Source organism: Lissotriton helveticus, chromosome 1_1, assembly GCF_964261635.1.
Source record: "Lissotriton helveticus chromosome 1_1, aLisHel1.1, whole genome shotgun sequence".
NCBI lineage: Eukaryota > Metazoa > Chordata > Amphibia > Caudata > Salamandridae > Lissotriton > Lissotriton helveticus.
Window position 1 is genome coordinate 1,118,022,717 of NC_136057.1, and position 24,680 is coordinate 1,118,047,396.

The following is a 24,680-nucleotide window of genomic DNA, read 5'->3' on the forward strand; positions in this document are numbered from 1 at the left end:
GGTGCAGTCTCAGTTCCTAGGTGAAGTCCAATGAAGTCCAAAGTGCCCGGCCAGTCAAAGTGGTTTCAGATCTGAATCTTGTCCCACAACGAATCTGAGGAGCCACCCAAAAGCAAGCCCATAGGTACCCTAGGGACAGGGTTGGGCCAATTCAGGGATGCCTCTCAGAGAACGGGCTGGAGAGGGGAGGATACTCCCATGTCCTTTGTGCAGATTCACACCAGAGTGGAAACCAATAACTCCATAAACTTGTTCCAACTGGAGTATGCAAGGAGGGCACCAAATGTGACCCTCAAAACAGTCTGGTGGCGCTGGAAAGCGCCTCCACCCTATCCCAATACACTAAGTCCTGTCTGGGAGATGGTTACACCTCCCTGCAACAGGAAACCTATTGTTCCACATATTTCCCTGCTCAAGCTCAGCTCAGCAGCAGGAGGGCTAAATAGTGCCTGTGGTCAGCAGCAGCACTAGCTTGCTGTTAGATCCTGAAAGAATGGTATTTGGGATTACAGGGGTGCTCCCTTGGGGAGCCCCCAGTACATGGGATCCTACACCCAACACTGGACTCAGTGTTGGGGTAGGATTCCAACATGTCTGATACCAAACTTGACCAGGTTTAGTGCAGCCAATATATAGCTAGACATCTTGTAATTGACTTGATGTCCACTATATGTATGAAATGGCTGACCGCACTTACAAAGCCAGGAGAATCGACTTCGGGGTTTGTAAGTTGTGTGCTGCTCATGCAGGGTACCCTCACACTTATAACCTAGCACCCTGCCTTCGGGATTGAAAGGCCTGCCTTAGGGGTGACAAAGGTTTTAAGTGCAGTGACCTCAGTTATAAGAACATTTATATCTGTTGTAAGTGGTGCTATCACAAGCTCAGACAGACTTCAATGGCAGGCCTGTAGTCACAGTGTAAGTGGTCTCTCATGGATGGCATGATACATGCTGCAGCCCATGGGAGATCCCTGGTTTACCTATGACCTGGGTACCTTAGTGCCATATAGTAGGGACTTCGAAGGGTACACCAGTAGTGAATTGGGAAGGTACCACAGTCCTTACTACAGTCCAATTTAGGGAGAAAGCGCAATGACTGGGATCCTGTTTAGCAGGATCCTAGTCAGACTAATCAAAAACACACTGAAACCAGACAAAACATGAGAGTAACCATGCTAGAAGTACCCTACCTTTGTACACCTTATTATAAACATATTCTGCTAGTTCAGTGCAGCCTTCTTGAGAGAGTGAGATGCACAGTGATTCCTGGGGGATGGGGAGGGGGGTAGCTGGTATAGATTTAACTATTTGGCAATCCTCTTTGACGAGCTGCTAGATAACTCAATTGTATTGGCATGGTAGGCTGCTCAAGTGGCTATACAAGCTCTATGATAAGTCCTGAATGCCTCTTTGAGTTTTAATTTATCATTTAGCGCATGATGTTTCCACCAAATATGATCCAATCATTTACAGTCCTTCTTTAACATTAGTTCTACTGCAGTATATCACGGAGCAGGCAAGTGAGGGATACCTTTCCATCAGCTCTCTATCTGGAGAGCTGTGACCAGGTTCAAAAGGGTCCAAGAATTTACCATCTCAACACGTTCATCCATAGTTCCCCCCCAACTTAGGAGCAGTATTATGAGAGTGTCTGCTAAATTAAAATGGGCTGAACTTTGCCCATTTCCTTAGACAGGGTCAGTAAATTGCCTTTTTTCTGAGACATAGCCTAAAATCTGGAAGGATATCAAAAAAATGTCTGACCAGCTCAGGGGAAGTGGGTGCTCTATATGAATATGGATGAATTAGTAAAAACAGGGTCCAAAGGGCTCTTTACTATCAAGTCACATCCCAGAGCTTTAAGGTCGCAAGATAGAAGTGGCTGTCTGGCAAATAGCATCATCAAAGTGAATATTCAAATCTCATGAAGCAGTAAAATTAGTGTATTTAAAATGTAAGGCAATAGTGCGGCTGCTAAGCTAGAGCGCTATAAGCCAACTGGACCGGAAGTGGGATAAATTAGGAACCAGATAGAGTAAAATTCTTGGAAAGATCAAAATAGAAAAGAGCACGTTCACAGTCTGGTATGGGTAAACAAGTCATGCAACAAAGAAAGTCAGATTTACAAATTATAGCTAAGCGTCCCCCTCTTTTTCCAGTCCGGTTTTGTCTTACCATATAATATCCTAGCGGGAGGGCAGCAAAGATATCAGGGGAGGAGTGTTCATGAAGCTACATCTGGCTTCTACTCCAATTAAATATAAAATATTTCTGCCGAGTGCTGCACCAAAACGCGGCAGTTACAGCTAAATACATGATAAAACCCCTGCTTCTGTTTCATCTTATCACCTATGCTGATGGGACCAGCACAATTTACTTGCTCTAGAATAGAATAACCACAGTGAGGGCAGTTCCACGAATTATTTAGTGGGTCTAAGCAGGATCTACATTTTGGGGTGAGTTACGATGTCAGAGAAACCATCTTGGACCAGAGACTGACCGACCTCTGGTCGGCGGGCCCGACCGCCTCAGTATGATGCAACTGAACGCTGTTCTGACGCATTTCTGCCATTCCCTATCAGAGTGGGCATTACAGCCATAAACTGGCTGAAATACATGCTCTCATAGAGAAATGGGAGGTGTTGTTCATCCCTGCACACCGTAGCAGGTGCCTCAAGGTGCCTGCCACTGGGTGCAGGCATCAACAGGCGGGGCGCACTAGGTGCCTCCTCGGCACCCAACCAGAGGCCACGCACCCAAGAGGGCCCTGCTGTGGGCCCTAAACATGCTTTCCGACATGGTTTCTATGTCGGACACGCCGCCATGGAAACCATGCCGGAAACCCTGCATTGTAATCCCAAAGGCGGAAAGACCCGCCCTTTGGGATTACGAGACAGTTCTGAGTGGCCGACGAGCTCTTTGAGCCCATCGGAAGCCAGCCAGAATAACTGGCCGGTTTAGTTACTGACCGCCAGCATTGTAATGTGGAGGTTGGATAGTGAACAGAGACGGCCAAATGCGATGCGACCCGGAAGGCTCCGTTTATGGGCCGCATCATAATCGGCCCCTTAGTTTCAGTTTCTGGTCTTAATTTCAGCATTCATGGATGGTCAATTCTTAAGTGTGGTTTAGAGTTTTTAGGGTTTAGTGGTAAATACCTTTTAAGACTGGGAAGTTGTTGTTAGGTTTCAGGGATGGGTGATGTTATGTGTATTAAGTGTTTTAGTGGGTGCAGGGATGGGTGGTGTCCAGCAGTAGTACAGAATATTTAACTATACAATTGAATACATACAAGTTAAATTATAAATGGGCAAATATAATACTTACCAATTGACCTGCTATGCAGAGGCTCCACAGATGTAAAGTAATGCAATGTAAAGGCACTCCTGTTGTAATACCCCTATGTCATATACCACAAAGTGCTGAACTGCAACGTAACAACTGATATTCATTTTCACTGCTGCTTCCAAAGCTGGAAAAAACTAAATCTACTGGCTTTGTCAATATTTCTTTGAAAATTTGGCATATATTAATCCCATGCCTGAGGTTTGGGAGTAACTGCTGAAACACGTCATACTGATTCATGTCAAGTCACTACGCGGACCCTGTCTGCGCGTCCTCCTTCACGACACCAGTATCTACTCTCGGTGTCTTAGAAGCTTTGGAGTCCTTGGTAAGTATCCTAATTTGATCAGGGAATTCAAAGTGGGCAAGCAACCTTTCATTCTGAAGTCTCCCTTTCATATCATTCAAGTTGGATGGTATGTAAAAGTTGAAAATGGACATGCACAAGACACCTTTAACTACATCATTTGAGGGCGTTAGAGGGCGCAGTGTCAGATAAAGGCCCGCACTCTTTGGCACCAGTCTCGGAATAGACGTTATATTATTCCTGTTAATGACTGTAGGCTGCACCACACATTTATTTTAGGAACACGGTCTGACTTCAGATTCAGAGGGATTTCTTCTTTGGTGCACACAAAAACCCACCCATCCATCCATCTTTGCAACCACCCGCTACACATTCATTTATTCATGTATTGTCTCATCCATCTACCCACGCCAACCAATCTTTCCCTCATTCCTGATTAATTTCCCACCAACCCTTACAGCCACATGTACAAATTTGTTGATCAGTAAAATGCTTTCATTACAAAAAAAGAAAACACCAGACATTCTGAGGGACAATGATTAATTTGAAACTTCTTTACTCGATTTCAAAGAAAATCTGATAATATTAAAAAAACAATCTCCCGTCAGAAAACACTCCCATACCAATCCATAACACTTCATTTAAAATCGTCCTCTTTAAGTGCCATGTTAGAAGCCATGCTCAGAGTTTGGCATGCTGACTTTGCTAATGCGTATTCTCTTAATGTTTGCATGCTCCTTAAAAGGCTAATACATTTGTGGAAAAACATTGCGTGCAACAAATATCACAATCGTTTTAACAGTAAAAAATACTGTCCACTAACCTCTATAAAATGAGTTTCACATTTTATCCCCCCTTTAACTCGTAATCCTAGAGGAATAACTATGTGCCAATTGAAATGTGCTTTCAGCTAAGATGTCAAATTGACTCGGTCATAAATGGAGAAAACATGCCAGGAATCTACAATATTTATGTTCCAGTGTGAGAAAACACTACATGTTAGCCTTGATTTTTTTCCGTCTCTCTTACTCTCACACGCACACACACACACATGCACGCACACATGCACACATGCACACACACACACTCTCTCTCTGTCTTTCTCTCTCATTATCTGTTGCAATTGGATTCCACCCATTCAGTACATCTGGATTTTTTTCTTTTTGGATTACCGGGTTTTGGACTTTTGATTGTGGGTGAGTCTCACTACATGCGTCTTACCCACGGTAATCACACGAGTAAGGGGTTCTTTGCTAGTTACATGTGCACACATACGAACACATGGGCACATGTGTACACACTTGAGTGGCATGCATGTGGGAGACTACTGTTGTGCACAGCCCGGTAATGGCGCACAGGTAGCCAGGCACAGAGAGGACTCCGCAGGATTAGATATTGACCTAGGGTAGGTCTTATAATGTTAGTGTACACTCATAGGGAAAGTCAATGTGATTTACTGCTTTGTCTGTAGTCACACTTTATTATACACATAGGGAGGAAACTGCCTTAGAGTACCTTTTTCGCTTCCCTTTGAGCTATAGAGGCCAGTGACGTTTTGAAATGGGGTGTAACCTATGTGAGAACATCAAATCTTCAAGCTCCAAAAAGATATATTCCAACTTAGGGGTCATCCAGGATTGTAATTTTTCTCTGGCTCAGCTCAGGAACAGAGCCCAGGCCTTTGTCTCACTGCTGTGCCCAGTTAATTACATTTCTATTCAGCAGCAGGAACAAAACCCTCCCCACATAATGGGAGCTTCACGCAGCTCCTGAGTAGGAATGGGGTGGGGCTGAATGGCCTCCATCAATCAATCAGCTTAACACTATACCAGTGATTGGCCTGCCCAAGCGCACTAAACTAAGGAGGGATCCCGCCCCCTGGAGCCAACACAGGAGAGGGCTCCCCTTTGAAGATTTAGAGAGGAAGACCCTGAAAGTGATGTAAGCAAGGGTTGGGGCTGAGGCCCCCATAGAAGATGTGACTAGTGACCTCCAGATCACTCCTTTTCAAACTGTTCCAACATGATGTGCTAGAGGGATGGAACGGGGTGGAGAGGTGATGTGGCATCCTAGAATTGGCCTGGGGTGCCTGACTTCTGGAACTTTTTACTCTCCTTTAGAAACTCATGCAAAAGGGGGAGACTCTTTTCTTGGCTGGTGTTTTCCTGCACTTCTCCGTTGGACCTTGGGACCTTGTGATGCCCACAAATGACTAAGGACTATGCCCAGTTGAGCCCAAGACCCATGGGTCATCCTAAGTGCCAGTGAGGTTGGTCACCTTACATCCCCTGGAGATGGGTTGTGGGAATGCCCTGAGACAGAGACCAGGAGGAAGGCTGGCACAGGGAGCCAGGAGAACCAGCTCCCTGTGGACTACACCACTTTGGAGGTGAGGATCTCTGTTGCAATTGCTGCAATTGCTTCTGGTAGTTAGAGGTCAACACCAGGAGTAAGATGATGCCAGTAGCATCATATTTGGTCCAACGTGGTCCGAGTTCTGGCATGATTATGACTGGCAACCTTTGACCTTTTCTGAAGAATATCAGAGCAAGGGGCCCCACGCTTTTCTGAATTTACTCCTGGGGTGGGCCGGGGCCCGGGGTTTGGTGCAGGATTTGGACTTCATTTTTTCACCGGGAAGGGGTATGCATGGGCCCGGTTGCGCCTTTCCTTGGGTGGAGGGCCTGCCTAACTCCCCATGCCTGTGTCTGGCAGGAAGAGGCAGTCACCACGAGAAAGAGGGTCTGCCCGCAGGAAGAGGCAGAGAAATGCCAGCTCCAGTGGCAGCACAAAAGAGTGCGGTCCGCACCGGAAGCCTGCTGGAGCAGTATGGGGTGGGGTCCCTGGGTTGCCACTAACAAAGGAGGCACTCAGGGGCGTTCGGGTGGGGCTGAGCATCCTCCAAAAGCAAAAGGAAGAGCAAGGCGGCGTGGCTTAATCAAAAGCAAAAATGATGCATGCTCCCGGAGAAGCACCATATGAGGCCCAAAGGATTTTAATTAAAGTAATGACCCTAGGGTTGTGGGTCATAGAATTCAGGACCCCGCCAGGGTTTTCTGATGTTTTAAAGCACTCCCAAGGCAAGAGCATTTGCTCTGCAGCTGGGAATGCCACGACCTCTGGGGGCTTAGTCTACAGTTGCATCTACTGTGGCCTGGCAATGTTTAAAAAAAGTACATATTGCACATCTCCCTGTAGGTGCTAAGTCTATGGTTTTCTGTTATGTAATCAAAACCTGATGCCCTCTAGAGGATGCTTATATAATAGCTTTTTCATGGTTGGAAATTTAAAAAAGAATACACAGACGTATGTTTTGCTAATTTTAAATGTTTTATTGAAAAAGTAATGTTGCCAATGATTATTGATTGTTTACAAATAATGATTATTATTGCTGATATGTTCACATACAAAATGATGTCTTTAACATGTGGCTTGTTGCTCTTGAACCTTTGGCCAAGGCAGTAGACCTGCCTTATAAGTTTACATGACCTCTTTAGGGGGTCAGAGGAGATTATGTAATGTCATCTATGTTATTTTCCATCTGCCTATGTACATATTTATAGATTGCTGCATAGTATTTAGTAGTGTGTGTGTCATCAACCTACTTTTCCTTTTTCTAAAGAAAAAGCACATCTTTTATTGACTGTTGTTATTAAGTGCCAGTATACGATGATTATTAGCCCACCCCACCTGCCCTGAGTTAGGCCTTGGACTGCTCTGCTTCTCTACCCTGTGAGAGTTAAGCGTTACAACGGGTGCGTGGTCCGCATTTATGAGAATTGTGGACCTATTACGTGTTTGGGCTAGACAACTAATAACCCAATTTCCTAACTATCCTAGACAATTTTTGATTTACTTAGACATTATCAGTAACATTTGATTGAATAAATATAGTCTATGCATTGCCAGTCCGATTTCAGTGTGTATTTTAATTATTATATTCAAAGAGTAAAGGTCTATTTCTAAGGTCTTCGAGCCACCTTTACACTGGTCTTTTTTATACTGACCAACTGATGTCTGTTGCACAGAACTGACTTGAATTGAATTATCATTTTAGTTAAATCATGATCTGGTGGCCTGGTGTACAATGCTCTGTACAGAATTACATGTTACTGCCACTATTGAATGTCCACAACTACTCTTGAAGTTGATTGCTACAGTAGTTATATATTGATGCAGCCGGAAATCTCAACCTCTGTCTCTCCTACCTTTTATATACTGAGATCTCTGCACCAATGGAGGACAACCCCGCAAGTAAGTATAGGATTTAGTAGCAAAAGTGGAAGAACATGGCAGAGTGTTGGGAAAATGGGCAACAATTGCAGCAAATGGTTGGGCATAAGGGAAATTTTAGGAGGGGTTTTAGAAGGGACATGATGTTAAAAACAGAGAACCACATAAGAATAGTATAATTGTCAATCACAAATACGCTTATATTTCTACTACAGCACAATGGTGACAAGAAAGTGACAAAAAAAGCTTCAATAAACTGCAGCACAGCATTGGAATAAGTCAAGCACCACACACAGCTGACCAGTGGTACTTAAACACACTCCTAAAGAATTAATGAATGAATAAATTTGGGATTTATAGAGCGCCTGGTTACTCCAAAGAAGTGTCCCCACGCTAAGCATCATCAAGTCGGAAACAAGCAGAATATGAGCTCCTTCTAGCTCTGCTTAAAGAGGAAGGTCTACAGACTTTTTCGGAACCTTGCCTCAGACAGTTCAAGTCTTAGATTGAGTGGCATTGCGTTCCATAGCTTTGCTGCACGGAGGCCAAAAGAGCAACCTCCCAGTCGTGCTCGACGCTCTCTGGGAATCACTGCCAGAGCTGCATCCCCAGATCTGAGTGCTCTAGAGGGGGTGTGAGCACTGATCAAGGGGAAGAGATAAATGGCCCCCCTCTGATGCAGTATCTTGTGAATGAGACAGAGAGTTTAAAGGAGATCCTGTGTTTTACAGGGAGCCAGTCAAGTTCAGTCAAACCTGGGTTAATTGTGGCCCATTTCGGAATCCTTGATAGCAGCCCGGCAGCTGCATTTTGTACTCTTTGTAGCATTGCCAGTCTGCCTTTAGAAATCCCCAATTAGAGCACATTGCAGTAATCAAGCCAGGACACCAGCAAGGCCTGTGTTACTGTTTTATATGCGGAGTCTGGAATTAGCCTCAAAAGCTTCCTTAACATTCTTAGTACCCCGAAACAGGTGTCCACAGTGGCCCTGATCTGACTTTCAAAAGATAACTGAGCGTCGAAGAAAATGCCTACATTTTTCACTTTGAGTTTAGGAATAGTGGTTGGCCCAGATCAGCGGTTCACCACGCCGAAGACCAGATTGAGGGCTGTTTCCCCACTAGCAGCACCTCTGTTTTATCTGCATTTAACTTCAGTCAGCTAGCCTGCATCATTGTCGCTAGATGAGAGAGACAGGAACCTAAGAGAAATGAATTAGTAGCACACCATATAGCCACGTTTGATACAAATTAAATAAAAATGTAAAGGTGGATTAAAGCGCTGTTCAAACAATTATTTAAAAAAAAAGAATGAATTTAGTTAAAATAATATACAATTAGACTGTTGTATCTTTTTTTTAAGTAGAAGGGTATTACATGTTCCTTTATTTTCCTGTAGAAAGATCTCGACTATAGTGGCTGACATCTCCACAACAAAGTGGAAGTCTCCACCCCCTCATTTGCAGAAATGGAGACTCTTACATTTACTTCTTAAAATTGCTACGTTTGGATTATAAGGCAGCCATTTCCAATAGGAAGAAAAGCCTTCGGGATGAGGCATGGACAAATCTTAACTTTACAGCAGAAACAAACAATGCCAAACTTTATTGGGAAACTATAAACAGTCCCTTTTTTAAAATCTGATAGTACGCCAAATTAACTTCTTATGTTGAATGTAATGCTTGGATTGAGCATTTTACGAAGATTTTTAACCCAGCCAGGAATAGTGTAGACCTTTTAATACCCGAAACTTCCACCTGGCATCCATTACCACTGTTGATTAACCTAGATGAGGTATATGAAGGTTTAATCGATAGCAAAGGCGGTAAAGCTTCTGGACCGGATGGAGTTCCCATAGACCTCTATGAAACCGTAATGGATCTATGGGCACCCATCCTAACTAGGGTTTTTAATATGGCAGCAGAGGGACAAATTCCACTAACCTGGGGCCAATCGATAATAGTGCCACTCTTTAAAAAAGGATCCAAATCCGATGCGAGTAACTACCTCTCCTTGTTAGATGCTTCTATCAAGGTGATGAGCAGAGTTTTGCTAAGGAGATTGGAAACTTGGGCTGAAGAGCAGGATATTTTAACTAAGGTACAATATGGTTTTAGGAAGGGCCTAGGTACCCTGGAGCAGTGTGCCAACCTTGACCTTTTGATAAATAAATATACTGTCGTGAAGGAGGGGAATTTATTTCTCTGCTTCGCAGACTTAAGCAGCGCCTTCAACCTCGTGGACCATGCCATATTATGGAGGATCCTATTGGACTTAGGCGCTCCTAAGGAAATAGTATATTTTCTAGGGAGGCTCTATGAAATGCTGTCCTGCAAAGTCCGATACGGCCCATCCGGAGAATGTACCCCTTTTTTTAAAGTTACTAGAGGCATATGCCAGCGTTGTGTGTTAGCACCTCTTTTATTCTCATTGTTTATTAATCAAATAGATTCAACCCTAGGCCAAATCTCAGCAGATGCCCCGTGCATTGATGGTAAGGTGGTACCAATTCTACCATATGCGGATGACGCTGTTTTAATATCTCGTACAAAAATCGGACTACAGCGCCTCATAGATAAATTTGCTGAATTCATCAAGGGCAGGAAATTAAAAATTAATAAAAGTAAGACTGTTGCCATGTCATGTGGCAAGAAAACAAACTCAACAAGCTCTTTTTTTATTGATAACGAGAAGCTGCTAACTGTAAAGAAATTTTGTTATCTTGGAATAACATTTTCAGATGATGGGAAATGGACACAAGAATTTAACAACATAGGTCTGAAGATGAGTAGGAATACAAACAGCATCTTCAGCTTTTCCACTAAACTGGGGGGCCCCAGAAGAATTAAGGACCTGGTAACCATTTACAATGCTAGATGTGTTTCATCAGCATTGTATGGGACAGGAATCTGGGGTCATTGTGAGGGAAAAACCATGCAATGTGATGAAAATAAATTCCTAAAGAGAGTATTGTGTGTCCCCCAATCTGCATCGATTTTACTGGTGCATGAAGAAGTAGGTATAAATTATATTACAGATCTTGCAGCTTTGCGTCCTTTAACATTATGGCGATCCATTTGGGCAAAACCAGAAACGTTGTTTACACAACAAATAATAAGAGATTGTCTAAAACTTGATTACTTTCTCCATATACCATGGTTGAAATATATTCACCATTGGCACCGTATTTTATTTATCAACGACATTCTGTTAAACCCAGACTTTGCCACCTCTATCTCCAAGAATGAATTAAAGGAGAAATTTCTATTATACAAGAGAAAGTGAACAGAGTAAGGCAGTCTAGGACGCTATCAACGGTTGTTTTTTATCAAGAGCTTGATTTAAATAAAGGCTTCCAGTCTTACTTGTCTATGGTTACACATAATTCACATCGATTTGTTTTAACGCGTCTTAGATTGGGTACTGTACATCACCTGGTGGCATTTCCTGTTATGCGAACTGGCTCAAACTCTGTTTGCCCCTGTGATCGAATCTCACGACAAAGCAGCTGCCATTTTTTTAAAGGCTTTTTTATCTTAAACCAATTTTTATAAAATGTAACGCTCAATCCACAAAATTTGCAATGAAATTAATTATGCGCCTAGAAAATCCAGATATCTGTTTTTCTGTTGCTATGTATATAATGAAATGTATAGATGCCAGGAAATCTATTATTGTTTAACTTGGCAACCAGTATATAGTCGAAACACATAAACTATACATTTACCATGCTGGCATATTCTTCCCTTTTTAGAAGGGTTTTAATATTTATATCTGTATACAGTTGTTTGTTTTAATTGTTGTTTTGGCAACATGATTTTATATATTGATGGAACATTTCTATTACGGTGTATCAAGGCCTTATATCTCTGAATAATATGTAGCACTTTTGCACTTTATGGACATACCTTTTGTACAAGAAATTTAAGTATCCTTTTTAGGGGACTTAATTTGTACATATGTGTAACACATCGCCAGTTGTTATGTGCTATTGTGATTAATTATTATCGTAATTTGCTGTTTTAATTCTTGTCTGTGCTTCCATGGATTGTTATGACTACACGATTAAAAGCTTTTGAAACGAAATACTTATTTTTTGTTCAAAGTATTTTATTCTTTTTAATCTGAGGACAAACAGATAAGAATATAACACTGCAATTTAAATACAAAGAGGACTTTTGGGATAATCACATCAATCATATATCATACAAATTACATATTACATATCAAGTGTAGTATGTACTTATATAGGAGACGATTTCAGTCAAATAGGTTAGAGCAATAACAAATGTAATGCCATTATGACAGAACTATAGTTGTAGATAAACCAATTGCTTAACCTCTTAGACCAAAACGTAAAGATGATGGCATCCATCTGATTGTTATTGTATGCTGAGAAACTCCCAAACGTATATTACAAAGCAACATGAATCAAAAAGCAGTGTCATTTAGAGTGTATAATAAACAAGATGTTAAAAAACTGGGGTAAAGGGACGGGGGGGAGGGAGAGGGGGGAGTGGGATATCAGAAGCCTGAGCATGAATGGGGGGACTGGTTCAAAGCTTCGGTGTAGGATGGGTTAGCAACCCATTCATGCCTAGTTCTATGCATCTATCTAAGGAAGCCCATACATCTCTAGATATAGGGGGCAGATTGGTATTTGGATTGGAGGCAATGTGCCCCTCGAAGGTACAATACCCATGCACAACATGAATAATGGGAAAGGTGGCTAAATGATTTCCATTCGGAGAGGATGACCTTCACCACAATAGTCAGAAGAAAGTCTAACACGGCCATGTCATTGGTGTTGAGATTCAGATTGGACAAAGATGCCCAGGGACCCAAAGCAACCATAAGAAAGCTATGGGTGTATTAAAAATAACCCCTAGCTATGTTTGATGCCAGAAGGGTTCTAGTGGCTGACAATCAAAGTACATATGTTGAATTGAACCCTGATGTGTATTCCAATTTCAGAATGTGTTGCTTTCCTGCAGGATCACTTTGTGCAGCCTAGAGATTCATAGTAAAAAAACTTCAATTGCATAAGAGAGGGGGCAATTTTATTGTGAAGTGCACGTTTGCCAATTGTTCTCCAATTATCGTAGGAGATGTGGTCAAATACACCTGATTCAAAATGATTTGCCCATTGTACACCTAATAACAAAGTTTGTGTGGAGAGTGGACCAGATAGAAATGTTTACATTTTGGAGGCAATATGACCTGTGTGTTGTCATATCAGTTGAGATTGCAGAGATGACAGCTTTGTAAGATTAAGCTTTGAGATCATTACTTTAATTTTAAGTAGCTGCAAAATTCTAAGTTAGAGAGGTTGTACTCTCTAACTTACAGGTTAGGTTGTCGGGGAGATAAGACATGCGGGTTAGTTATAAAAATCATGAAAGGAGTGATACAGGATTGAACATACATATCTTTGTAAAATTTTACCTAAGTGTATTAATCATTCACTTACATGAAGCAAGGGAAACGGGCATCCCCAATTAACAATATTGTGATATTTCGCTCTATTGTGAGTTAAGTTGTAATATGGATAAACAGCCAAATCAGCATACCCAAAAGATGGCCAAGGCGTGACAAGGATGTCGCATGACCTATTGTTTGATTCCATGCCACATGTTTATGTCAAACAAATGCCTGCATTCATCACTCAAAATATATGAAGTATATTAACCTGAGCATGCTAAGCACTTATTAAACACACATACGTTTTTTAACCTGAGCATATTAAATATTCACTTGCAGGAGGTGAGAGGGGTGTGCAGTCCAAATCAACAATGTTGTGATATACCTTCTAAAGTGAGTTAAGTTTGTAATATGCATTGTGGGAAACTGGCTCTCTATATAGTGAACTAAAACAAAGTATACTGTGCAGAGAGTCCAGTGGGTCCCCAATAGTTTTACAGAAGCTAAAGTAAATAATACTTAACGATCTCTTTTGTGGTAGTTTGGGCAAGCAGTTAGGCTTATCAGAGGGTAGTGCTAAGCATTTGTTGTACTCACAGAGGCAACAAATGAGACAAACACTCAGAAATAAACCAAATACCAATTTTGAAAAATAACACTTCTTTTTATATGTATTTTTGAACCAAGAACTAAGTTCAAAGATAAGTACTGTATTCTTATGAATTTTCAAAGATAAGTATGTATTTCAAAGTTAAGCGCAATTATGCAGCATATAATCATATAGGAGGAAAAAACAGGTAGATAAAGCATGCAGTACAGACAGTTGTAGAGATTCACCTTCTGGGTTAAACGGTAGCAGGAAGCCAAGGTCAAATTTTCTACCAAAAGTTCATTAGGTGCGCCCAGAATTCGGCCAGGAGCAGGGAGTTGGTTGAGTTGGCAGCTGGTCTTACGGAGAAGGGGGGTACTCTAAAGACAAGCTGCACAAGGAGACTTGCAGGCAAGTGCGATAGCTCCCAAATGTGGGTGGGGTCGCAAGGATCTTAGGGACAAGAGAGCATAGTTGATTCATCATTACCCAGGCCGGGTGGGTTGGGTGCAGAGCAGGTAGGTTGATTAGCCGTGATGCTTAAAGGTGCTCCTCGCGATCAGGGGCCAACAGCTGGCAGGGGCAAATTCAGGACTGCTGGGCCACTCTGTAAATGGGTCTCAGGGGTCTTGAGGTCCCTCTGTGTCTGCTGGGCTCTGGTACAGTTGGAGCCTTAATTGGACACTTCAATGTTGGTCTTGGGTGCAGGATGTCTGGTACCCCTGGGGTTGGTACCGCATAGTTCCGGTCGGTCGGTCCAGGTGTCTCCACACTCAGGGGGAGACAGTTCTGACCTTCCAGAGCATAAGTTCTTCTTCCTGGTCAGTTGCTGCACCGGTCGGACAGGAAAATGTAAATCGTGGACCGGACTCTGCGGTTTCGGTACCTGTGGTCTCCAGGGGAGTAGCTCCTCCACTCAAAGGGAGATCTTGGGCAGTTTCAAAGGTTAGTATTCCTCTGGAGTTGTTGGAGGCCTCACACCAGAAGGATGAGAGAGTTCACCTTGATTGTCGACTCTTGATGCGGCAGGCAATGGTTTGCACCAAAACTCTGCGACAGACCCTCAGTTCTTGGGTACTGCAGCTCTTCTTTGTCCTTTTGGGCTTTAGGTCTATTTAATCTGAATTCTGGGTCAAGGGGTGCCACCTAAGTAATCAATTTAGGGTCGTTAGGGGCAGTACCAGGTAATAGCATATGGCTAACTACCTTTATGATGACAACACCCTCTGTATGAAATCTCCAAATCTAACTTATTTTACCACCTGTTCTCCCATGATAAAGTTGGGACAGAGGGTGTTGGCATCTTCCACGAGCTCAAGAGGCCTGGGTCGCATTTCAAAGGTGGCATGGTCATTGAAGCTTCCTGCCCTGGAAGGCAGTTCTTGCTTGGACATGGTGTGAACACCTCTGTGCAGAGCAGGCATTGTTCTCGGCCTCTGAGAGTGGAGGCTCTCACTCCAGGAGGCCAGAAACATGTCTAGGGGTGGCATGCTGGTTGAGACACTCTAGTAATCGGTAGGTTTTCAAGGGATACCTCTAAGGACCCCTTTGTGTGCATTTATTGACAAATCCAGGACTGGCATCAGTGTGTGTTTATTAAGATGAGATGTTTGGTACAAAACACCTTGGGATGCAGTGAAGCCATCATGTAGCTGGAAAGCTCGTAATGATGTGTCTCGCCCAGGTACTCATTATGGCTTCCCTGTGCACTGGTAATATCTAAAGGTGAACTTAGGTATCACTTAGGCACATCCACTCTCGCAGATATGCCCTTACATAGGTATAGTGTCCCCTGTCTTAGGGCTGTAAGACCTACCTTAGGGGTGGCTTACCTATGCCACATGAAGTGCTGGCAAGCATGGCACACAGGTATGTGTGTCATGTCGACTCTTCAATTTTCTCTGCACCAAGACACGCAGGCTGCAATGGCAGTTTGCATAATCTTGGTGAGGGGTCCTTAGGGTGGCACAATTTGTGATACAGACCTAGTGAACCCACTTCAGTCCCAATGCACTAGGTACTAGGGACTTTCAGTGGGGCTGAATATGTACCAGTTGTGGAACAATCGTACAGTTTAGGGAAATAATACTGGTGCTGGGGATTTGGTTGTTCGGAACCCAGCACACTTCAGTCCAAATTGCCCCAGATACCAGACAAAACGTAGTGGGTACTGCATCAATAACCCAGTTTTCTACATGCATAGACAAAAAAAATCAGTACGAAGGCCGATGAAGGCTGCAAAGAATGTTGCCAGCCTACTGTGGAACTTGTTGTCACATGTGTATGTCAACCAAATTCCTGCACGCATCAATCAAAATATAGGACGTAGGTATATGCCATATATGCTTCAGTTCTATGTAACTTACTAAGTCAGAACTGTGAGCATATAAACATCCCATACAAGAAACAAATTAAGACCAGCTCCTGTGACTGGAAGTAGAGAACATTCAACTCATATCAAGGACCATCCGAATAGTAGAGAGAAAAGGATACATCAAGGTGTCAAGAGGAGCAGATTTCTTGGTGACTCATAGAGGTACCAGGAATGGAGCTGAGTCTATCAATGATTCTGATTTGTTTGTAAGAAAGTTTGAAAGTTCAGATGAGTCTGTGAAAATTTTCGTTTGGCCTTTGAAAGTGATGCAGAATCTCAAAGGGCCAGAAAATTAGACCAGTGTCACCATGTCTATGAGCCTTTTCCTTATGGATAGAAATCCTTTCTGACAAATAACAGTCTCCTTAGCATAGTTCTGTGAGATAGAAATATTGTGGTTATGCCACTTGATTGTGCACATTTTCCACATTAGTGCCTGGATTATCTCTTTTTGCTGAAAGCGCGATGGTTTGAAGTTTAGTCGTCGTATAGCAGACAAGTTCTGTAGCTTAAAACTAAAAAGTTGGGACCCAATAGGCTCTTCCAATCAAAAAGTCTTTGCTGAAGAAGATTTAGAGCACTTTTGTAATCCACTTGATCAGAAAATCAACTACTGAGTTCACAGAGTTTTCAACCCACTCAGGTAGCCTGAAAATATGAATATTGTTCTTCTATTTCTATCTTCCTGCACTATAAGCTCCGTTTTCACTGAAAAAATTAAATGTTCTAGGATTTGAAGTTGTTTGGCTTGAGCACTCGTGTTATTTTCCACCTTACTTATTCTAGTCTCAGCATTTTATGGTCTGAAACTTAAGTCTTTAAGATCCTAATGAATTCCAGCCACTTCGGCCTAGAGTAGGTCCGTGTTTGTTTTGGTGCTCTGGGTGATGTAATGAACTAAGTTGAGTTTGAGGATTATTTCCTCTAAAGTAGAGGAGGATTTGGGACTGCCTTTCACAGGAGACTCCGGAACAGGATGTGATTGTTTGGAGTGCTTTAGGTTTACATTGGCATGTCTTTCCTTCATCTTCCTGTCAGCGCAGGAGTAATAGCATATGCTAGTGCCTGTATTTGCACCCAACCTTTCAGTGGGCAGAAATATCTCACTTGGAGAAGAGGTGTGATGTTTAGAGCTGAGTCTCCTGCCTTCAAAATAGTGTCAGCTTAGTGAAGGATGTCCACGAGTCTCCAGAAACGCTTTGGACTGTTCACGGTACAGTACTCCTCCTATGGAGATGTTTATCACTGGCTTGGGTGTTGCAGCTTGGTGTGTACTTATGACGCTAACATGTGGAATACAGTGCTATACAGAAAGGCTTGTGCCCCCACCTCCGAACAGATTTGGTGGCTTTAGGATGAAAAAGAGACCCTCTACATTATTGACTCTGAGTGGGCATCGTAACAATGTGGGTAGAACGTGCATTTAGGCCCAAAGAGAAAGGCGTTGGATCCATGTACTGGGAACTGGAGAATAACTACAGGTGAGTAGGGTGGATGAGCAATCACTTACCACATGGTACCCCCCGGAGTAGTCTCAGACTCGTAACTCCACTTGGTAGGGGTAAAAGAGCCACACTGGAAAGTCAAGATATCTGGGCCTTTTCGGATGCCATCATTTTGTGGAGAATTGAGTATTTCAAAATCCTGTTGTAGTGTAGTTCCTATATTCCCAATAGGCTCTTTGCATTGGAATAATATATCCTATAGATTTGACGTAGGACTGAGGTCAACTAGGTCTCTATCGAATATACTAAACTTAATTGTGTGTGTGCCAGCTAACTCAGAGGTCACTAGAAATTTTCTTGAATGCACGAGAAGGGATTAGTTTCTGACAACCGCTTAAACATGACAACTTTGTTTCCCAAGAATAAGAATATATCTCTCAGAGTCGCGGAAACAATAGATAAGTATTTAACTCAGTCAATCGTGCATGCTTCGTTTCTACAGAGTTGCAGAGAAATAGTGAGACGGGCATTTTCAATAAAAAGGGTTTATTGAACAGTCTTCTTTCTCATGCAAGAGAGGTGAACTGCTACAATCGTTAAGCAGACTGCAAGGTATAATGCATATAGCGTAAACAGTAATATGAAATAATACTGTAAGAGCATTGTATGGTTCCTAAGCCATATAAAAACACATACATAAATAACATTGACTAAAATACTCAACTGGTGCTTCTAAAATAAGCCTACCCCAATGTACCTAACCTAAGTCTAGTACGAGGGAAGAAGTAAGTATTGTGTAGCATAGGTTTAGTTTTGCCAAGAATCTACCAAAGGTTTCTCTAGGTTCTAATCAGCTCCATACCTTGTTAAAATGAAGGAGGTCTGGTATCTCTGTCTCGGGACTCGATTTCCCAACACCCCGCATAGGGGGACCAGAAACACTGGAGCTGGATTCTCGGCAGGAGAAGGGCAGCTTCCTGATCAGTGCGTTAGCTGGAGAGTCGGCTTCCTTCTGCACTTGCTGTAGTGAGCTGCGTCGCGCAAGTAGATCTTCGAACTGCTCCCGACCACCGTATATTGCTAGAGCAAGTGAAGGTATATTTATACCTTGAAGGTGTTTAGGAATGTCATAGTTTGACGTAAAGTCAGGCATATGAATGTCAGGAAAGAACCCCTAGGGAATAGTTGTTCTTTGTAAAGTAACTGAGTTCTTGGACAAATCAATAGTCAAGCAAGGGGAAGTCCCTGACTGCTTAAGCTGGTTTTCCAAGAAGTCGTTGTGACGTTTGGTACGGGTGGAAGTAGCCATGCCTGCATTTGGGTAGCATGGGCTATGCCTAAATAAGGGCTTGATTTCTATGCCTATATAAGGGCAATGCGAATTGTACCTATATAAGAGCATGAATTGGGAAAATTCACTCTGAGCTTAAAACGCCACACAACACTGTGATCGGGCCGTAGCAGGATTATAAGGTATACCGTTTTAACAGTGGAGACCGTATGTGCAGACCTAGAGGGGCCTGCACTGTAGTTGTACCGCTCTTGAGCCAAGCTTCAGAGGTCTAAAGATTCAGCAATGGGAGGTAGAGGTGCATGGAACTCGGCATACACAGCCATTTTGTTAGGATTCAAAGCACTAGCGGTTCTCTATAAATTATAGGTCCTCTCAGCAAAAACAATCTTTGCCCAGGGTAAATAAAAGGTCTTGTATAGCTGCAGTCACAAAGTGAGGGGCTTCGGCTCCCACGTAGCGTCATCTTATAAGGTAGCCCTCTCGTATATCATGCACAGCAGGTCACTGGAACGGCACTGAGAAGTGTGACACAGCAGCCAATCGATTGAGCGGACCAGCAGGGATTCGTTGCAAGCTTAACACCACCTTCCTGTTGACGCTTTATCAGCAAACTTGTAGTTCCCAACTCAAGGGTGTGTATCAGAAAACCACTGCCGACCCTGTTACAGGGAATGATGTACTCCTCTTGAGGGCGGGCGGGCTGTGAGAGTGTTGTGGAGCCGGGCTGGCATCATCTTCATGGGTGGCTTCATTGCGGATGTCATAGTTCCAAAAAGAGTCGAACTGGCTGGGTTTGAGGGATGGAAGTCACTCCCTCCGTGATCATTAGATAATATAATACGCTGCATGTATGTGTTAGAAATAAGTGACACCGGACACCCGGCCTGGCTGTCACACCTTCTTACGCCTACTTCTAGTTGTAAATCTCAACTTGAAAATGGTGACTAGAAAAAAAAGAAGAGCTTTACACTGACATATAGAAAATTGTGACTGGAAAAAAGTAGATCTTTTCACCTTTGTGTAGTAAATCTACAGCAGAGTAGATCTAAACTTGCAAACATTAACTTCGCCAAAAGCATTCAAGGCCTTAATTACACGTGCAGTGGAAAAATATGATCCCTGAGCATGCAGAGGGATTTGAATACCAAGTGATGCAGTAAACATGGAACACCCACAGTTTCCCCATGACAAATTTTAGTAGGTCAAACCTGCTGAATTGTTAGGTAATGGGGTTGGCTTCTTTTGGTTCCGAACGTCAGCCTTCTCTGGTAGCCTCTGCTCTGCTATGGTCCAGTGAATTTGCACTGATTCCAGATTTCCACAGGAGAAGGCCCAGGAGGCAGCTAGAGGTAACTTGGGATTCATATTTTTTTAATGCAAATTTATATTTATAGGTCGCCCCATACCAGAGTTTATCGATATTAAGCACTGAAAATAGCAAGTGTTACTAGTACCAAATGCAATGGTCTTCAACTTTAGGGGTGGAGCTAGGGTAAACTCCGCCACATGGCGGAGTGCGCAGTTTTTGCCAAACTCCATACTCCGCTGGTGGAGCAGATTTTAGCACCCCACCTAGTAAATTCCTACCCTTTTATCAAGGCACTTGTAATTGAGACACAAATTAGAATCATATAGATATACAGTCTTTATTCATAAAATCTAACATGGCTTCAGATCTTGTGGACCAATGTTTTATGCCCCTCACATAATACAAGAAACCATATGGCAGTCCCTACATCTTCATTAAATCCGCCAGCGACGTTTTGTCCGAATCTTGATAGCATTGAACCATCTTAGTTTTGATTGTTGCTCCACTTTGGAAAAGTTTGCTTGCCTGTGAAAGTGGCACGACAGCCTCTTCTTTGGAAATTGCGCAATCATTAATTTAAGTATCAAATCCTACTCTTCACTTAGAGACTAACTTGAATTTATTTGCATTTAACTGGTGCTACTGTGCTCCGAAGGCGGACTGCTACTGTTTGCATTGATTAATCTCTTAGGAACGATTGTTTTTAAATACAATTAAACGTGAATTAAGGTTCAAATACATCAGTAAATTGCGGCTGTCAAATGTGGAATATATTTTAAAGATAATTTATGCAAAATGAGAAATTCCGCTGTATTTATGCTAACGTTTTCCAGCATGCTCCTTCTGACATGTGCTACAAATATTTTTCTGCTCACTGACAGGTACAGATGAAGAGAGAGGAACCTCTGCGTGGCAAAAGCAAATCCACGGAGACGGAGCAAATGACGGCGCGGCGGACTCCTGCTATGACCTGCCCTTTGTAACTCAGTGCCTTAAAAAGCTTCCATGGACTCGATATATTCCGTTTCTACCAACATTTCAGATGTCCAAGGAATAGAGAACATTACACAAGTGTTATCAACAATGCTGCTGGTTTACTGGGTGTTACAACCATGGAACTACCTCCTCACTTCGATCCAAAATGTCGGGCGGCTAAACATTTATGATAATGTGATTCTTTCTGATTGTGTAACCTAATTTGTTAACGATCATGCATCCCTTTATGCATGGATGTAAGTTAGGGGTCGCAGCTGCAACCCTTAGCTTTACTGAGACCCCAGCTCATTTTTTAATTATGCTCACAGCGATTAATTGTACATTATTTAACATTAGTATATTAAAAGCTTGAGTATCAGGTAAGTAAAACATGTTTTCAAACATATGTTGTGTGCGTGATTTCAGGTGAGAGTGTGTTTGTGTGAGAGAGGGAGTGTTTGTGTGCAAGCGTGTGTGTGTGTGAGCACGTGTCTGTGAATGAAAGAGGCAGTCAGTGATAGGAGTGGCAAGAAATGAGATTAAATGTCAATAAGTGAGCATGAGTCAGTCAGGGTGAGTAAAAATGATGGACTGAGGAGAAGAGTGAGTGCAAGTCAGCGTGAGTGAGTAGCTGTGAGTTAATCAGCATAAGAATGAGTGACAATGTGTGAATGAATGTAAGATTGAGTGCAAGAGAGTAGGCTAAATGGGTCCAAGTGAGTGACAATGGTTGAGTAGGTGATAAAGTGTATGAGTTAGGGAAAGTATATTAGCAGTTAAGAGAATGTAGTATGTTTGTAAGTCTGAATTTTGTTCTTTCAAAATACTTGTGTTGGCATGCCGGAGACAAATATTAACAGACAGGGACCTGGCATACTAGAGATAATACTTGATATATGGGAAACCAATGACTACAGTCTGATGCAGGTCTACTGGAGGTAATTATTGGTATGGGGCATTCATGGCAAAATGCTTGTGCTAGTGATTCTTGGCATTAAAGATGACATCTGTGGCATATAGGAGAGGGACAAACATGACAAAATACTGGCCACATCATTCTAGAGGTAAATTTTGAGACAGGGGTCACCCATGGTACATGGATTACATTAATAGCAAAGTTCCATGACTGGCAAATTATATGTAATCGTTGTCATAAGGTTTATTCTGGCCCTGACACAATAGAGGATATTTTTGGCATATGGGGTTACCTATAGCAAATTGTGAAAAAAAGAGGTCAACTCGAGTGGTGAGTCACGTTTCTTTGGCTTGGGACACCATAAAGGACACATACATTATTTAACAAGTGCCCTTTCATAGCCCATGTTTTTTAGAAGATTTATATGAAACTATTGCTTTAAAATGCGCTATTTGACCAATTATTTCTCAAAGTTTTCTTTTGAAGAGAATCCCTTACACCGAACCCAATCTAAAGAGCTCTGCTTCGTTTGCTTTGCTCAATACAATTTTGGGCAAGTATTGTATTACATGCACCCCATCACTTTCAATGGTTATGGCAGCACCCTAATAAAAGTGGATCCAAAGGAGACATTTGTGTTGTATTTTTATATTAATCACACATATTGTAACTTCAGTGATGTCAATTATTATGAAGTTATCCAGGCTATGCTCAAGGCACATCTCTTCCTGGGAAGATTCAGTGTCAAAGGTCATATGATGTCACTTCCTTTGATATCAATAAGTGTGTGATGTAGCTTTCACTCTCCCAGGCATTTTGAATAATTATGGACATCCTTGCCTTTATGACAATAATTAATTTAAACACACAGAGGGGTCGATTCCGATTCAGGAAAAAAAATGTCCGTACGATTTGTATCCGGAGCCCCCTCCGTACAAATCGTACCCGTCCGTCCGAGTCATGAAGTACGATCCGTATTCCGTGAATCCGTCCGAATCGTCGCGATCCGTACGTATTGCAAGGCTGAAACCGTGAACCGTACGACTCGTACACATATCGTACGACTCCTACACATGCCGTACGACCCGACGAGTACGATCCGGACCGGGGTATGAGGACGCTATTCGTACGGTCCACGTCAGGTAAGGGCGAGTCGTATGGAAAAGCACACAAACACATACACACCGTACGGTCCGTACCCCCCATAATCGCAGGGGTACGCTCCGTACGCCTGCAATCATGCGGTGTACGAGCCGTACCCCCATTGTACGATCGGTGTACGAGCCGTACCCCATGTACGATCGGTGTACGAGCCGTACACCGATCGTACAATGGGGGTACAGCTCGTACACCGATCGTACATGGGGTACGGCTCGTACACCGACCGTACATGGGGTACGGCTCGTACACCGATCGTACATGGGGTACGGCTCGTACACTGATCATACAATGGGGGTACGGCTCGTGCACCGATCGTACAATGGGGATACGGCTCATACACCCCATGATCGCAGGGGTACGGAGCGTACCCCTGCGATCATGGGGGTACGCACCGTACCCAGGGGGGCCGTTCCGTATCTTTTTCGGCGCGAACTCTGCTTTTACGGCTGTTTTCAGCTCCCATAGAAAAAAGGTCGTACGGTGCGTACCCGACACGTATCGTACTTGCTGGGTCGTAAATACCAGCCGCGAACCGTACAGATGTCGCGTACAGCGGGTTCCGAGGGAGAATCGTACAGAGATTAGAGTCGTACGGTGTCTTGTACGACTCGTACGGAGTACGGCTCCTGGTACGAATCGTACTTCATCGTACGTACAGGACGTTTACAGGTACGATTCGTACGGGGGAAAAACGCTCCGTACGACGATTCAGAGCGCTTTTTACCGGATCGGAATCGACCCCATGGTGTATCTCAGGCATAGTGTTTAACAAGTCTCAAAAATGATCCGATGTTGTAGCCTAAAATAAATGTTTCATGAACACAAACCACAACTCCATTAACTATCAAAAGAGAGGAGCACAACCACCAGGAGCATTAAAAGTAGGCCCAGGTGAAATTTCCTTTGCATTGGCCTAGTCATGGCTAATTTTAGTAATTTCACATTATGCTTTTTAAGCAAAATTATGCTATTACACCACCACAGGTATTTTCGCATATGCAGCAAAATGTGAGCGCAGGGGATCCACATCAACGACAAAAAGTCAAGCAGCTGCTATTTGTGTTTCTTGTCTTTTTGTGGTTTTTTTAGCACAAAAATGGAGTAACAAATCATTTTATGCTAAAATATAGCACCAAATGCTGGTTTTGCATTTTGCCTAAGTGCGCATAATTTCACAATTTTTTTCCAAAATTTTGCATAATTACTCAAAAGCAAATTATGCAAAGTTCACACACCCCTAGTTAAATGTTGAATTGGAGTGGCAGCCAACCTTTCCTGAGGGAACCTTAGCACTAATACACCACCAGTTT

At 42.8% G+C, this 24,680-nt stretch overlaps 1 protein-coding gene across 1 annotated transcript in view; it reads left to right on the forward strand.

The window, feature by feature from the left end:
* LOC144772266 (solute carrier family 23 member 1-like) overlaps positions 1–22,837 on the forward strand; it is a 984,472-nt gene extending 961,635 nt beyond the window's left edge. Inside the window, exon 12 of the mRNA XM_078656497.1 lies at positions 21,200–22,837. Within this exon, the coding sequence (XP_078512623.1) occupies positions 21,200–21,375 (176 nt within the window). The 3' untranslated portion in view covers positions 21,376–22,837. The remainder of the gene's footprint in view (positions 1–21,199) is intronic.
* The last annotated feature ends 1,843 nt before the right edge of the window (positions 22,838–24,680 follow it).